At 39.3% G+C, this 17,831-nt stretch overlaps 1 protein-coding gene across 1 annotated transcript; it reads left to right on the top strand.

Moving 5' to 3' along the window:
- Positions 1-3,125: 3,125 nt before the first annotated feature.
- On the top strand, positions 3,126-17,576 carry LOC132399283 (importin subunit alpha-5-like). Its single transcript, XM_059979513.1, has 10 exons — positions 3,126-3,194; positions 7,292-7,426; positions 7,855-7,940; positions 8,514-8,782; positions 8,889-8,977; positions 10,413-10,676; positions 11,662-11,895; positions 12,901-13,083; positions 16,554-16,703; positions 17,471-17,576. Exons 1-10 carry the CDS (start codon positions 3,126-3,128, stop codon positions 17,501-17,503), a joined length of 1,512 nt encoding a protein of 503 aa, XP_059835496.1. The 3' UTR covers positions 17,504-17,576.
- Positions 17,577-17,831: the final 255 nt, after the last annotated feature.

Raw genomic sequence — 17,831 nt, 5'->3', positions numbered from 1 at the left:
TAACGTGCGTATAGTAAGTTCTTACCATACTACTTGCTCTTTTTAAACAGTCACCAGTATGTTATAAACCTCTTGACATTACAAGCTACTTTTCATGATGCCTAGTGAAAGAAGGTTTTTTTTCTGATGGTTTAATTCTGCTCTTATTAATTCAATGCTATTTCTGACATACTGCGTTCTTATAATTGTCGAATTGGACTTAAGCGTTTGGCTGATAGCTCTGTAAAGTAATAGACTTGAATGTAATTATCTTTTCAAGTTTACAAGCATTTATTTTTGATTTAGTTCTGCCTTTCCTTGTGAGGGTGGACTGATATTTCAACAAATTTTCCGGTAACGAAATGGGTTGTGTACGCTTCTCGGTAAACTGTTCCGTAACAAATTGACTTGGCATATTCCGGAGATGATTCCTGTTAAATTTAAACGGCCTTGGTAAACACCATTTACCTTGGCACTAAGACTTCTGTGGTAGTAGTTATTATACTTTTTTATATGCTGTAATTACAATTCTGTCACCTAATTGAAGTGATAATCCATATTAAAACCCACTTGCAATTGTTTTAAAACCAGATTAAAGGCAATTTTGTAGAATATCGGTTAAATTCTATTAGTTAATTCGTGGTAACTAAGAAAGAACTATTTTTAAAAAATATACAGTTATAGTTTACTGGCGAGGTAGTTAATAATAGCGTTTCATTCAATGTCGTTGGTTTTATAGTCGTGGCATGCAGGCTAAAATGGATAAATGCTATCAAAGTTGCATGGATAACTTTAATTTGAGTGGATACCTAATCGGATATTACGCAGCCATTATACGTTTAGATGGGTTAATTAGGGACAATAATGGGCGGAAAATCATGACGAGAGAATAGATTTATTAAACATTTTCAAAATTGATTAATGCAATAGACTGTTCGTGTATGCAGTAGGGATCTGGTTACTGTTTGTCGATTAACGCTGAATGGGATTTGGTCATTGAAAGGGGCGTAATGTTTCGGAGTTGCATAGTTCGCCAACTTGGACACTTGGATTCTGTTGCTTAAGCTCCTATTACTGAACTTAATTTCACTGAGATGGTGATGAATATGATTTTTTTCCCTTCAGCATCTGCAGTCTGGGAAAGAGTGTTATCGTGTGAGTTCCACAGGAGGTTTTTTGGGGAGGTGGTGTTTCTTTTTTTTTTAAAGTGTGATTTTTCCAAGATTGAATGCTTGTACTACCTCTGCAGAGTTCTGGAGAATTGCTTTGCAATCACATTCAAGTCCCTGGTTTTTGACTTTTTATCCACCATTGTATCTCCTTCAGCCACTCGCGATGTAGTCTAATAGTTCAAAATCCTTACTTTCCAGTAACTCACATTTAATGCCTCAACTCTCTCCAAAATTATCAGAACTCAATGCCATGACCTTGAAGATCAAGAATACAGGTATGGAGTAAGCTGTAGGTTGTACAGTAGTCAAAGGGGACAAGTGCCATCAAAGAATTTAAAAGGGTTTGTATAAAGCCCATTTGACATACATGGACTTCAGCAAACCAGCTACATTCTATGAAGAGTGTCAACACTAAACATGCTCTGGCTTTTAGAACATACAGACCTACAGCGTATTACAGACCCTTTGGCCCACAATGTTGTGTCGACCATCTAACCTACTCTAGAAAATGCCTAGAATTACCCTAGCACATAGCCCTCTATTTTTCTAAGCTCTTGTGTACCTATCTAAGTCTTTAAAAAGACCCTGTTGTGTCACCTTTACCACTGTCACTGGCAGTGAATTCCATGTACCCACCATTCTGTGTGGGAGGGGAACTTCAGAAAACTTATTAACCCACCCTTCTACTACTTCATCCAGGTCATTTATAAACATCACAAAGAGGAGGGGTTCCAGAATAGATCCCTGCAGAACACTACTGGTCACCAGCTTCCATGCAGAATATGAAACTTCTAGAACCACCCTTTGCCTTCTGTGGGCAAGCCAATTCTGGATCCACAAAGCAAGGTCTCCTTGGATCCCATGCCTCCTTACTTCCTGAATGAGACTTGCATGAGGAATCTTGTTGAATGCCTTAACGAAATCCATGTTTACTACATGCACTGCTCTACCTTCAATGTGTTTTGTTACATCCTCAAAATAATTCAGTCTGTCTCGTGAGGAGCAGCCTGCCCTCGACAAAGCCATGCTGACTATCCATAATCAGACTAAGTCTCTCCAAATGCTCATAAATCCTGCCCCTCAGCATCTGCTCCAATAACTTGCCTAATGAGGAACAAAACACTGTTTCTCTTGAGTACCAATGTAACATAATAATTCCCTTCCTATTAAATAATTACTGGATATCTGAATGTACAGGGAAAAATATCGGTGGTAATAATTGAATAATTCACTTCAACACAAGTTGTGGGTAAGTGCAAAATTGTACACATTAAATTACTGCATGTGACCATCTGAATCCATAATTAATATTTGCTTTTAAAGTATTAGATGGAAAATTCCATTGAATGTATGCATGCTTTTAACTATTTTTGCTCATTATCATACCCCTACCAATCATTCAAATTCAGATGTTTTTCATTTCAATTGGATGCAGTTCTGCTCGTATGAAATAACCATTTCTGTTGGCCATCAAAAACCATTGAAGGAAAAGCAAGTGCCTGAGGTGCAGTTTAAAAATTGTGAAAACTTTTAAAATGCATCACATTTTTTATGTCAGATTCTGAGTTCAATTAGCAGTAGTGGCACGTGGATAGGGCATCAGTCCAGTGATCTGAAGGTCACTAGTTCAAGCCTCAGCTGAGGCAGTGTGTTGTGTCCTTGAGCAAGGCACTTAACCACAGATTGCTCTGTAATGACACTAGTGCCAACCTGTATGGGTCCTAATGCTCTTCCCTTGGACAACATTAGTGGTGTAGAGAGGGGAGACTTCCAGCACAGGCAACTGCCAATGTTCCATACAACCATGCCCAGGCCTAAGTCCTCAGCTGTCCATTGATCTTCGATGATAAGATGGAAGGGAGAAAGTGAAAGTATTAATAGCAGTGTTCTAATCAAAGATGTGCTTTGTGCTCATTGTTGGAATCTTTGTCACTGAAATCAAAATGTCTTTCATTTAAAGCTCAGACAGTCAAGATGTCAACCAGCTGCAAAATAGAGAATGAAAGGATGAGAAAATTCAAGAATTTTGGCAAAAGCTTCAAGGTAATTTTTTTTGCATTCTTCTATTGATGGAACATTTTCATTTCTCTATTTGGCATTGCTTTCATTCACATGGTATTATTAGATTAAGCTGCTCTTGCCTGTAGAATACCTTTTGTCCAGTTGACCCACTCAACAAGATGCAACAACTGAAAATTGTGCTTGGTGGTTTGGGTCTTCAAACTCTCTCCCTGGAATTTTAACTTCCATCTCAAAATATTTTGGTGCTTTCAGAGATGGGTAGCATTTGAACATCAAATTTTGGTGTAAGGACAGGTGCAGGTGGGGGTGACAGTGCAATATTCTGACTTTTTTTTCATTGGGTGAAGAGCTGGAAAAAGTTGAAGCACAACTTGTGGTGCACAGGATCATTAGTAACTATAATCTTGATGTGTACTTTATTGGCAGCATGGGTCCAAGTTGCAGTTTCTTCTGACCAATCCCCTAGTAGTTTTCTTTTAAAGTAGTTATCCTGTGGCATCTTGCTTTTTCTTGTTTTGTTTCTGATGACTCAAATCCCCAGAATACATGTTATTTGCTTTGTACTTTAATCTCCTTGTCCAGTGTCCATTAATGTTATATCTGTCTTACTGAGTTATCCACCACAGAAACCACATCTTCATTCACATCTTAATTTGTTTCTACAATTGAATTTCCCTTCTGCTGTTCTATTATTTCATTCAAAATCGCCTGTTTTTCATCAATTACAAGATTTTGGAAAAGATAATTACATAATTTATGCTTTTCCTTGTTAAACGGATACATGAAGGCTTCATTATAACTTTAAAATTATTAGCATTGTATCTGATTCATTATTCTGTTTGCTTATTTACAAAATGGCACATTTAAGAAGAAAGATTAAACATAAATGGTGGAACATTTGCTTGGATGTGGAAGATGTTGGTGAGATCATTAATGAATAACTGCATCAGTATTTACCAAGGAGAAGAATGAGGCACATAGGGGGATTTGTGCTAAGCATATCGATATGCTAGGGCATTTTGAAGTAAAGGAGGTAGTGTTGGGTCTCCTAAAGAACATTAGGGTGGATAAGTCCCCAGGGCCTGAGGAAATATACCCCAGATTAGGGAGGGAGGTAAGGGAAGAGATTGCTGGGACCCTGACCAATATCTTTGTGTCCTCTTTAGCCACATGAGGTCCCAGTGAAATGGCAAGTAGCCTAATATTCCATTATTCAAGAAGGGTGCCAGGGATAATCCTGGAAACTAGACTGTACAAACTGTAGTCTAATATCAGTGGTAGGTAAGTTGCTGTAGAAAAGTTGTAGCGAAAGGGTTTATGAACTTTGGGAAACCATGGCCTCTTGAAGGAGAGCTAGCATGGCTTTGTGCAGGGCAAGTTGGGTCTTAGTAACTTTTTTTGATGAAGGTAGAGAGCTGTGCATGTTTACATGGATTTTGACAAGGTCCCTCATGGGATGTTAATCCAGAAGATTAAGATACATGGGATCCATGGTGAGTTAGCCATTTGGTTTCAGAACTCTTCTGCCTGGAGAAGACCATGCAGAGGTTGAAAGGACATTTTCTAGCTGGAAGTCTATTAGTGGTGTTTTGCAGAGATCTTAACTGGGGCCTTTCCTGTGTGTGATGCATATAAATGACCTGAATGGAAAAGTCGATGGCTTGGGTTAATAAGGTTGCAGGAGATGCAGAGATTGGTGTTGTGTATAGCATAGAAGACTGGCAAAGACTACAAAGAGAAATAGATCAGTTGCAGATATGGGTGGAGAAATGGAAGATTGAGTTTAACCCAGTCAAATGTGAGGTGTTGCACCTCTGTAGGTCAAATACAAAGACAGTACACAGCTAAGGGCCTTCCCTTTAAAGGAGGTCTATAAAACTCTAGGTTGCATCTGGAATCTTTGGAGAGGGTACAGAAGGAGTTTAAACAGCATACCTGGATCAGATGACACATGATATAATGAGAGGTTGGACAAACTTGGCTTATTTTCTCTGGAGTGGCAAAGGTTGAGGTGAGATTTGTTAGATGTTTAAGATTGGGAGACACAGTAGACAAACTATCTTTTCCAAGGGTTGAAATGTCCAATACCAGAAGACGTACATTTAAGGTGAAAGGAGGTAAATTCAAAGGAGATGTAAGGGATGAGTTTTTGAGTGATGGGTGCCTAGAATACACTGCCTGGTGTAGTGGTAGAGGCAGAAACATTGGAGACTTTTTTAAAAAGAGATGTTTAGATGGGCTCAAGAATGTGGAAAATGGCGGGGGATGGACTTTGTGTAGGCAGCAGAGATTAGTTTAGTGGGCCATTTGACTACTAGTTTAATTGGTTTAGTACAACATTGTGACTGGAGGGCCTGTTCCTATATTACACTGCTGTTCTATAAAGTAAAGGAGACCAAAAATGCAATATTTGGACTGAATGTTTTGCTCCACTGTTTAAGAATTCTGTATTTGAGTTGAGTTTATTGTCATTGCACAAGTGCAATGAAATCAGCGTTGCAACAACACCACAGGCACATTTGACACCATAGGCATTATTCACTAGAAGATCAAGTTAAATATAAATTTTACACCTGTTAACAGAACACAAATTGAACAAAGATAAAGCACAGCTTCCCTTCAGTTGGGAGAGCTCAGTCTCTATTCTCATCCCATGTCCTCGCAGACAGAACAAATGGAGTTCCCCTAGTTCTCACCCAAGAAGCTTCTGCAACCAGCTCATCTAGTCATTTCTGCTTATCGCAAATGCGATCCCATCACCAGTGACATCCTCCCCTCATCCTTTTCTGCCTTCCACTTGGACCACTCCTTCTGTGGCTCCCTGGTCTGTTTCTCTCTCTTGTACCTGGGATGTTCTTTGGCTCTCTAATTTTCCTTGCACCTCCTTCCTCGCCATCATTCAGGGACCAGAACAGCCCTCCTAGGTGAGGCAAAGGTTGATGTGCATTTCTTCCAACTTGTCTACTGTACTTGGTGCTCATGATGTCTCCCCCATTTCAGGAAACAAAGTATGATTGTTTTGCAGAACAGTCAGTAAGCAATTATTTCAACTCTCCTTCCCAATCCCACTCCAACCTGTCCATCTGTAGCTTTCTCCACTCCTGGGATAAAGCCCAATGTAAATTGGAGGAACACTTTTTTTTATTCTCTGGGTAGTCTACAACCCAATGAGATGAATGAGGCTTCCAACTTTAGCTAAACCACAACTGGTTTTCCCCCTCTTAACCCCCCCCCCCCGATCTATTGGTGTTTCCATTTTTGTCCCCCTCCCTACCCTTTTCTGGTCCTTTTTCACCCATCATTATCCTTCTAGCTTCATTCACCCACTTAATTTTCCCCACCCCATGTTCCCTGACATCTCCAATGAATCGTTCTCATTTCATTCCTGCTTATTGCTCCCCCATCCCCAGCAGCAGCCGTTCCCTTTCTTCATATCCTCTCCCTCCACCAAGCTCCATCTGCTGTTTGTTATTTTCTCTGTTTACCTCCATCTATCTGTCACCTACTATCTCCTAATTCTATCCCTGCTCATCTCCCATACCCAACACTTTCCTATATTTCTGCATCCCTCCCAGTCCACCAAGCTCCTTGGAATCCTTTCTTGCCATCCCCCTTCTCCATGAACCATCTTGGCACTACTGTCCTGATGCAGTGATTCAACCTGATACATTGATCATTTCTTCACTTCAACATGTACTGCTCCACTCTACCTCCTGCAGATTGCAAATATTGGGATCTGTAACTCATCCCTGGACTCCAAAAGAAAAGCAAATCTGTTTTAATGCAAAGTGTTCAAAGTGGTCATAATGTTGCTAAACTATAGTGATTGAGGTTTTGCTGGCTTGTTCAAAAACTGGTGGAAGGGAAATGGCTGTTCTTGAACCTGGTGACATGGGATTTCAGGTTCCCCTGCCTGATGAATGGACTTATTCACAGAATATTTTTGTTATATTTTAGCTGCCTCTAATATCACTTTCAACTGACAGAAGTTGACTTTAATTGTGAGGTGTTGCGGGCATGATCAAGTAAAGGCATGAATTGTCAGTTTCTTTATTCCTTTGATCTTTCCTGTTCTTTAAACTTTTTTTTTTCTTTCCTCACCCCACGTACAAAATCAGGAACTGAGGAGACAGAGGGTTGAATATTGCATTGAATTACGAAAAGCCAAAAAAGACGAACAAATCTTGAAGCGACGCAACATTGGCAGCTTTCAAGATGAAGATCCTTATTCATTACAAAAACTTGAGGGAGTTGTATGTATATTATGCACTTTGACTATTACCTTGAGTTACACTGCAAAAGTTGAAACTACAAATTTGCTAATAACATAATTTTGTTGGTTTTATGTTTGAACATTTGAAAGCCTGATCTCTTGCCAGATAATAAGACTCCAGTGAATGCCAAGTCCTTACTATACAAGTTAGTCCAATCTATATCATCTCCCTTCAGGTGTCACTCTGGAGTCTTGTTTTGGTACAAGGGCAAAATTAGTTTGACCTACCACTGTAGATTATGGGTTTATGATCCAGTGCATTTTCTAAAAAGAATTCAAATGGAAAACATCATTCTGAGAAAGACAGAAAAATCTTAAGTAGAGAACTTGCATTATTTGAATGTTACCTTTTTTAATGTGGCCAGTTCTTAAGTTTAAACTTAAAGCAATTTTTTTTTTAACTTTTAGGACCATAACATCACAATAGAAGAAATTGTGGTGGGAATGAACAGTCAAGAACCACTGCAACAACTGCAAGCTGCATACAGAGCTAGGTACAAGCTTGGTATTTTAAGGCAGGGATGTTTTTCCCCCATCTACTAGGGTTCAGGGAGGAACTTACAGCTATATGTTCATCAATTTGCCCAAATTCCATTTCCAAAGTACATCCAAGGCAATTCAAATTCAGAGGAGCATCAGCAGAAGAATTAACTGCTGTCTTTGAAATTTGTTGTTGGCCCTTGCCCTCGCCTTTAGACCTCCATCTGTCTGGCTCAAAGCAACCTAAAATTGTAAAGTCCATGAAAGTTTCATAATTATCTGAAGAGAAATAGCTGTTCCGGCAGATTCTGGATCTTGCACTTATGCTGAAGTGTCCAAATTTCCCAAATCTTGCATTTAGAAAATAAGCAAACACAAATATGTAATTGTTGTGTACCGACACTGTCTTGACTTCTAGTCTCCATCACAGTGACATATAGCATTTCAGTCTTCATCCTATAGTCCTGATGCAGAAACGAAGCAGACAAAATGTGATCCCAGTTCAGTTTAGTTCATTCACTTTTCATCTTGAGTAATAGAATAGCTGTAGATTAAATGGGATTTTCTGCAACACTTTGTCTCAACAGGAAAGTTCTGTCCCGAGCATGGAAACCTCCATTGGATGAGATAATCGAAGCAGGGCTAATTGGCAAGTTCATTGAGTTCCTTGGTCGAGATGATTATTCAGCACTGCAGTTTGAGTCTGCTTGGGCACTGACTAACATTGCATCTGGTACGTCAACCCAGACAAAAGCAGTGGTGGATGGAGGTGCTATTCCAGCATTTGTACATCTCCTTGATTCTCCACACATGCACATCAGTGAGCAGGCTGTCTGGGCTTTGGGTAATATTGCAGGTATAATGTGATTTATTCCCCCCCCCCGCCCCATCCCCAGACCTGTAAGATCCTAACAAGATTGGGATATAGAAATGAAGAAGCTAACATTTTAAATATCTTCCAGGTGATGGTACTCTTTATCGTGATGCAGTAATCAAAGGTTCTGCTGTCCCTTCACTACTAGGATTGGTAAAACCTGACATTTCTGTAAGTGTAGATCATTATGTACTGTAGTCCTTTGAATTGCTTGGCATTTTGTTCAGACTGTTATTCAGAACATATAACAAATGAAATTTTGTCTTTCTACATGATTTTTGGATTAACAGCCAGGAGTGTGTCCCTTTGATAATGCAAGGCTCATTGTTCCTTTTTCACTTCACTTTCCCCTCTCCCAAAGCCTCTGACACAAAGCTAAAAGCTTTGCTGAGGTGATGAGTGATGGGGACTTCTACAGGTAGAAAGTGGTGGGGAATAGGGTATGGGGGAATTGTAGCACATCTTTGAATTTGAGCATGTGTTGTGATTATTCTTTAACAGGTCATGATGTTGCAGATTGAAATTATCCCAACAATTTTAAATGCACCTTGAGATTGTGTTACATTGCTATGTGTTGAGTTTGCTTTCACTTCAAAATTACTTTGGAAATGACTTTGGCACATGCCACTTAAGAGTAATGGAAGTGTTATTTGTGGGACAATTGTTGTCATTCCCTCAAAATAAAGCAGATTAACAGAACATTTAAATTGGGGCCTTATTAGACTATTCAACTTTTCCAAAGTCCTCTGGCATTTATGGCAGCTCTGACCTTTTATCCACTTGTTCATTGCAATTTGTCCAGCTCTGATTTTGCTGATCTTTGAAGAGGAGTTCCAGGACTTAAATTCTGGGAAAGATGTTGCTTGATTTACAAAAGCTTACCAACACTAAAATAAACTAATAACTATGTTTGTTGCTATTTGTTTTCAATTTGTGTACACCCAGCCATGTTTCTTACAGCAGTAGTTAATAAGTGCTTTGGCTAACCAAAATTGTGAGATGCTATTAAAATACAAGTCTTTTTGTAACAAAACTGCACATTAGATTCAACATTAATGCCTTGGTCTTTATGGTCACTGACTTGCAAGGGCTGCTCATCTAGAAATGGTTCCAATTTAAAACTTTAATCCTTTCATATTACCACATGACTTGCACATTTCCCATGTCTTCCTCTGAAATATCTGGGCTTTATTTTGGCTTCATAACAAACTTTGATTTCAGTCACTCATTCAGCCTCTGCTTTCAAAGTCTAAGATCCATTATTCTCCCTCCAGTCATTCTGTTTTTTTGGGAAGCTTAAAATCTAGCTCCAAGATTTACTCTTTTGTCACTGTCCATTTTAAAAATTATTACTGAGATACTATAATTTTAATGAGTTAAATATGCATTTTTAATCCTGTCATTGAGTGGAGAAAATGTTGTAAATATACAGTTGTCATTAATTTCTAGTTGTAGGTCTTCAATGATTTGTTAATTTAAAAATGGTAATTGTTTTTGGGTGGACTATTGAAAGCTTAATATCACAGTTTATATACTGGTTTAATTACTAATCTTTCAATAAAATATTTATCCCTCTCAGTATTGACCTCATTTTAACTTGTTTGCATTTTAGATTGGATACTTGCGTAACATCACATGGACTTTGTCAAACCTGTGTCGCAACAAAAATCCACATCCACCCTTTGCAACAGTTCAACAAATTCTTCCCACACTACTTCAGTTGCTTCATCATCGTGACATCGCACTCTTGTCTGATGCATGTTGGGCAATATCCTACCTCACTGATGGCCCTGATGATCGTATTGAATTGGTGGTTCAAACAGGCATTTTGCCAAGGCTTGTTCAATTGATGTCTAGTGCTGATCTGGCTGTGTTGGTGAGTAATCTGACAGCACTCCACTGTCTCATTGTATTTTTTTTGTAGCTTGTGGAAACTTATTCAAAGAAATTAACTAGCTTTGTTACTAAAATTGAAAGGAATCTAAGTGGCACCTGGCCTGGAAATGAATATTTAACACCTAACCTTGTTCAGAATCAGATTTAATATCACTGGCCCATGTCGTGAAATTTGTTAACTTTATGGCAACAGATCCCTTCGATGTTTTGTGGCGGGTCGGGTGGTAACCTTGCCATTTCTTTAGCATTTGTCTATCTTTTGAAGCAGAATTGCTAGCTCAACACTCAACGCAACACGGATGGAAAGTGTGCAAGGAGCCAGCTGGATTTGAACCCAGAACCACGCGCCTCGAAGTTCAGTGTGGATGCCGCTACACTGGCTAGCAAACAAATGACTTTATGCTCTATTGTTGCTAGATTTGTTAATTTCAATTTATCAGTCAGGATGTCAACATCTTGCTGATGGATCAAGGCAATCTTAAGATAATTTGAGAAAGAATACGTGCCCATTTAATATGAACTTCTCTGCTTTTTGTTCTCTACATTATAACAATACTATGCTGCGAAAAGTGGGAAAACAGCCATTTGTGACCAGCTCCTATAGTCTCCTAGTTATTGACTGAAGCTCCTTGACTGCTGTGGAGAATGGAGTGGGGAGATCTAAAACAGTATATTGAGTGTGTGGCTGCCACTTGTTATGATATTTTTTCCTTCAAGTACTTTTAGAATGAAGATTAGCTTCTGCTTTACTAGCAGCCGGTCATTATTATGATTTAAACATAGGTGTAGCCTCACATACAAACTGAGCTTATCTTTCCAGTGTGATGCAGCAACCAGCTACATGTCCAGAAGCTCCATCTCGTAAATGTCATATCAAATGTCAATTATGGAACAGTTTTGTGTTAAGTTAGTGGGCATTTAATTTTGATGAATTTAATGAGATTTTTTACATGTGGAAATTTCAGACTCCAGCCCTCCGTGCTGTTGGCAACATTGTGAGTGGAACTGACAGCCAGACAGATGCTGTCCTTGAAGCTGGAGTTCTTTCTATTCTCCCAAAGCTCTTGAAGCATTCCAAGCCCTGCATACAAAAAGAAGCTGCTTGGGCTATTTCCAATATTGCTGCAGGACCAACATTGCAAATTCAACAATTGATTACTTGTGGAGTTATATCTCCTCTTATTGAAGTTATGGAAAAGGTAGGTATTTCAGTATTTAATTGGTCATAAGGGATTGAATTACATGAAAATGTCCACCTACTTCATGTAGTTTCAATTGTCCAAAAAATTATGATTGTGCTTTGTGGCATTGACGATTAAGGTGTTGATGCACCATCAATAACTCTGAGATGTGGGTTAAGGTAGGCTTGTACTGGCTGGAAGAAAGCACAAGCAGCAAGTGACCATCACACAACATCCTGGAGACTGAGGAAGGGTCTGTGGCTCCAATCGCTTTTATACTGGGGTCTGTGGGAGGAGCCACAGGAGCAGTCAGTGGGGGGGGGGGGGGGTGTCCAGACAGGTATATGTAGTTCACCACAGGTGTTTGCACCACACTTGATTTAGATGGATTTAATTAGTAAATCCTATCATCAAGCAGTTGTGAACTTACTAACTTTTTATCACTTAAAAATGAACATGAGCTTTGCTGGCTATAATAAATTAGTGCCTTGGAAGTTGTGTGGTGATACAATGGCCATTTGAGCAGATACTGTGTTCCGGATGGGCTGTGCCATTTTTTTAATGGCACTCATTTGGAAAAGTGAGAATTTTGCAAATAAGCGTGGTGGGGAGGGGAGTAATTGCCTCAATTTAAAAAAGTTATTTGATGCTTTTTTGTTTCACTAGTTTAACTTGTTTTGTATGTCTGGAGCAATGACCAGATATTTAATATTTTAAAGCTTTTTTAAAAACCTTCGACAGATGTGAATGCAGAGGAGTTCCGTGGGTGGGCTTGTTCAGACCTCAATCACATTCTGCCATCTGCCTGACTCCAGGCTTCGACTTCTCCAATAAGATTGCACTTTGCAGACAATGTAAATGTAAAAAACATCTCTTTTCATAAGAAGCAAGTGCAGACACAAAAGCCTTGCCTTTGGAACACTAATGTGCAAAATGCCTTTTGGTTTTAACCAAAGCAACTGAAGGAATGCACTTGAATGAAACATCCACTTGCTCTAACATCTTTTAAAACTTGTTTTGCAGGGTGACTTTAAAGCTCAGAAGGAAGCTGTTTGGGCTGTTACTAATTACACCAATGGTGGCACAGTTGAACAGGTTGTTCACCTGGTGCAGTGTGGGGTGCTGCAACCTCTCATTAATCTCCTGACTGCTAAAGATACCAGAATTATTCTTGTGATCCTGGATGCTCTGGCAAATATTTTCCTTGTAAGCAAACCTGAGTTTCTTAAGAGATTTTAAAAACTTGTAGCCATATTTTTTTTTTTTTTGAGGCTCATGGTTGGCTAAAATGAGGACTTTCTCCTTGTGGAGAAAAGTCTCTAACAATATGGAAGACGAAGAGAACCATGCAACAATGTTCCATAAGCTATGTATAAATAGAGAATATTGTAGTACGTCTTGTAAATGCTTTGACTCCCTCTTGTAGAAAACATCTTAAATTACTGAATTAATGGAAAGCTTTGGCTGTGATCTTGGCAATGGTAGAATGAATGGTACATTGTGGACATCTCTGATCAATGTTCCTTGTCATTTTTTTTTAAAAGAAAGGGTTCAGTAAACTTGGCATCCATGGGAAGTAAGCCTAATTTTGATGGGTAAGATTTGAAGCACAACTAGCCTTTAGAATGCTATCAAGGAATAAAGATTAATTAGTATTCAAACAATTTTGACGTTTGCAGTAGTTGAAAATGTAGAGACGTGGAGTTCATTTTGAAATTGAGGGATTTGGTTTAATTAACTGATTGAGGTTTTAAGCCTACACCAGCCTGAAGTGTAGTCATGGGCACCCAATGGGTCCCAGATATGCCTGCCTTTGTCAGCTACGTGGAACAGTCCACATTCCACTGTCATCACTACGCAACTCTTCCTACATCACATTGATGACTGCACTGTAGCTGCTTCCTACACCCTTGCTGAGCTTGTCAATTTCTTCATCTTTGCCTCCAATTTCCACCCTTCTCTCAGTTATTTGGTCTGTTCCTGGCACTCTGCTGATTGGTCTCCATCTCTGGATACAGTTTCTACTGATGTCTTTTATAAACTCACTGACTTTCACAGCTATGTTGATTATACCCCTTCCTACACTAAACTTGTGTATATATTATAAAAAAGCCATGCCCTTTTCTCAGTTGCTCCATCTATGCTGCATTTGATCTCAGGATGAGGCTTTTCATTCCTGAACAAATACCCTTCAAAGAAAGGGCTTCTCTTTGTTACAATCAATGTTGCCCTCGCCCACCTCTCCAATTTCACATACATCTGCTCTCACACAATCCTCTTACCACCACACCAGGGACGGGGTTCTACTTTTCCTCATCTACCACCCCACAAGCATCTGTACCCAGCACATAATTTTCCATAACTTTAGCCATCTCCAACAGGATCCCACACCAAACAAATCTCTTTTCCCCACCTCATACTTTTCACTTTGTGGGGATCACTCCCTACAATGACTCCCTTGTCCACTCATCCTCCCCACTAATCTCCCTCTTGGTACTTACTCTTGCAAGCAGAGCAAGTGCCACACCTGCATCTGCACCTAATCCATCATCATCAGGACCCCAAACAGTTCTTCCAGATGAGACGTCTGCTGCATCCAGTGGTCCCGGTTTGGCCTTCTGTATATCAGAGAGAGCAGATTATAGATTGGGAGACCACTTCAACCACCTTTGCTCTGTCTCCCACAAGAAGTGGAATTTCCTGTTGCCCACCCATTTAAATTCCACTTTCCAATCCCATTCTGACATGTCAGTGAGGCCACACTCTACCGTCGGGACAAGGCCACTCTTGGGTTGGAGGAGCAACACCTTGATTTCCATCTGGGTAGCCTCTATCCTGATGGTATGAACATTGATTCCTTGAACTTCTGGTAATTGCTCCCCTCACCATTCCCTATTGTTTCCCTCACCACCTCTTCTTGACTGCCCACCACCTCCTGCTGTTCATCCCCTTTCTTTCTTGCATGGTCTTCTGTCCTCTTATCAGATTCACTCTTCTCCAGCCCTTTTTATCTCTCCCATTAATCAATTTCCCTTCTCCTTATTTCACCCCCTCCTGGTTTCACCTATTACCTGTCACCTTGTACTTCCTCCCCACCCCCACTTTTTATTCTGACATCTTCCCCCTTTTCTAGTCCTGATGAAGGGTCCGTACCCAAAATGTCGACTGTTGCTCCCATCCACAGATGTTGCCTGACCTGCTGAGCTCCTCCAGCACACTGTATTGCTCTAGATTTCCAGCATCTGCAGTACTCTTATGTCAGCTGATTGAGGTGCTAGCAAAATTAGAATTTTTCATTGGCACATACAAAAGTAGACTCTGAGACAGTAGCTAAGGGGTTATGCTGAGTTCTTTCCATTAAAGAAAACATTGCATATGTCATTATTCTGCTAAGGAATTCTTGCTGTGCTTTAATAACAGGCAGTAGGGTGCACAAAGAAATGATACCATGATATGAAGATTGAATATAATGCACAAGCACAACTGCATTTGGAGACATGAACTTGCATTTAAAAGTGGACCTTGATTTGAAGGCTTTGCATTATTTTCTGGTCTGCTTGTCCCCATTAATGTAGGAAGTAGAGGACATCTAAAAGTTACCCTCTTGATAATACTGGTCTCTTTGTACCAACTGTATTTCCTTTGTCCTGCTTGTACTTTACTGGCACTTAGTGAACTTAAATCTAATTTTTTTTTTCTCCCTTAAATCAAGCTGACAGTACTGACAATGTGGAACTTTTTAATATAGGAAATAAATGGAAATACTCTGCCGGCCAGGCAGTGTGTTTTCATTCCCAGATCTTTGAACTGAAGTAATAACTTCTAAGTATTTTGATCACCATTTCAGATTTCCAGCATTTTAACATTTTATTTTCAAACACACATGACATTAATATGCTAAATAGTTGAGGGCCAGTCCCGTGCCAGAACCTCCGTACAAGATTTCGTAACTTAAACAAACTGAAGTGAGGAGAGATGAGTCTTGAGACTGAAATGATTGTTTAGTCTACAGATAAAAAGAAAAGCAATGTTTTGAATTGCACAAATGTCTTGAGGGTGGCAGAAGTTGTGGAAAGCTGCTCTTTCTTTAACCATTTTTTTAAGGTACAAAAGCAGGTCAAGCTTGTAGCAGTGACTATCCTGACAAAGATTCTAGCATTTCTAGAATTTTAGCATTCTGTCATAGACAGGAAATATGGGTACCCTTGGTTGACTGCAATACCAATAGTTTAAATTTGACACTACTGTCCAAGACAATGCAGCCAGTTTAATTGACCCACTAACAAATCTGAAGGGAACTTCAGTTAAGTGGGCTGATCGGTGCCATGTATAGTCAGCCACACAGACACCATGTGTCTTCTTCCATTCAATATTTCTGCGATTCTTAATGTATTGGGGATTGTGCTGAAATTTGAATTTGAGTTGGCAATATCAGATTTGCATCCTGAGACTGATCATAATTCATTTAGAAAATTAAATGGAGAATAAAAACTTTAAAATTACTGCTACTGTTGTTTGCCTGTCATGGCAGATTTGTATTGAACGTTTTCAAACTTTTCAGTAAATCAGCCCAAACGGAAGAGAATCTGTTCTGAAGAACAGACATGCTGTTAGCTGCATCTAAATACTAGATGTGGATAAAATGCCATTAATTGTATTTTTTTTGTGCACAACAGGCTGCCGAGCAGTTGGGTGAAACAGATAAATTATGTTTAATAATAGAGGAGTTTGATGGCTTAGAGAAAATTGAAGCTCTTCAATGTCATTCAAATAACACGGTGTACCAAACATCATTAAAGCTAATTGAGAAGTATTTCTGTGATGAGGTAAGCATTCGCATGGTGACCTATTTGTTTGTTGCTCACAAATGCTTGTTTTCCTTTTCAAACTTGCACTGATTTGATGCTGTGAATTGCAGACTTATTCTGATTTGTACTTCAACTGACAAGAAGATTGAATGCCTGCATTTTGATATGCTTGCCAAAAGAGTAGAACCAATTTTGTCATTTCACCAAAAAAAAACTGGTGGCTTTTCCCAGACTGGATCAATGCAGGCTGCTGAAGCAAATAAACCAGTGGGAGGGGAGTGCTGGAGATGGAGACAAAGCCCATTCATACATATTTGTTTCATTTAACTGCTATTGGGAAGCTACTTAGATATTCACTCCATGATTTGAAGGAAAAAGATTTAAGGTTTACAATATTGTCTTAAATCTTGCAACTTGGTTCTTGGGAACAATTGCCTTCATATTTTGTAGCATGGAGGAAGGCTATTCAAACAGTCCATACTGACTCTCTGGGCAATCCTGTGACATGTTCCCTCGTACATGCCCATCAATCTTGCTTTTATCCGAACAAGGGGAAATTTGTACTTGTACAAAACAAGCAGCAGGTCCTTTTGGCCTTGTTAAGAAATGGGAAAACCACAGGGAGAACATACTTTACACAGATAATGCCAGAGTAATGAGACAGATGTAAGTGATCAGTTTTTCTTTTTTTTGGAGAGGAGTGGGTACTGCATTTTTACTGATTATTATTGGTTGTCTACAATTTTGAAGACTTAAATTGAATACTATTAAAATTTTTTCTCCAGGAGCAAGAGTTACAAACTTGGAACCAGAAGTAACAATGACATATAAAAGTCAATGCTGCTTTGAAAGATGGGGGTTGGCTTTTGAAGTGTGCAGAACAACAGTTGGTACTATAATTTGTAATAAAGTATGTATTTTCAGCAATAAATGTAGTTTGCAAAGCCTGTTTTGAACTAGTGGGTTTTTTGAGAATCTATGTAGAATGGTAAACATTTAACAAGTATGTCAAATGAGGTTCTGGGCTGAATTTATTTTACATGCATCAAATCTTGGTACTAGTTGGATCAATTTAGGACAGTGCAGAAAGTAACTTCCGTGTCCAAGAGCCATTGTTACTTGTTGCTCAATCTGCTGAGTAAAATT

The sequence above is a fragment of the Hypanus sabinus genome, chromosome 9 (genome assembly GCF_030144855.1).
Source record: "Hypanus sabinus isolate sHypSab1 chromosome 9, sHypSab1.hap1, whole genome shotgun sequence".
NCBI classification, from domain to species: domain Eukaryota; kingdom Metazoa; phylum Chordata; class Chondrichthyes; order Myliobatiformes; family Dasyatidae; genus Hypanus; species Hypanus sabinus.
This window is presented reverse-complemented; position numbering and strand designations above follow the sequence as displayed.

Bases quoted from the DNA above. Each gene is read 5' to 3' on its own strand.
- LOC132399283 (XM_059979513.1), top strand. From the start codon at position 3,126: ATGTCAACCAGCTGCAAAATAGAGAATGAAAGGATGAGAAAATTCAAG. The intron at 11,896-12,900 runs GTAGGTATTTCA...CTTGTTTTGCAG, and splicing joins TTATTGAAGTTATGGAAAAG to GGTGACTTTAAAGCTCAGAA. The intron at 13,084-16,553 runs GTAAGCAAACCT...TGTGCACAACAG, and splicing joins CTCTGGCAAATATTTTCCTT to GCTGCCGAGCAGTTGGGTGA.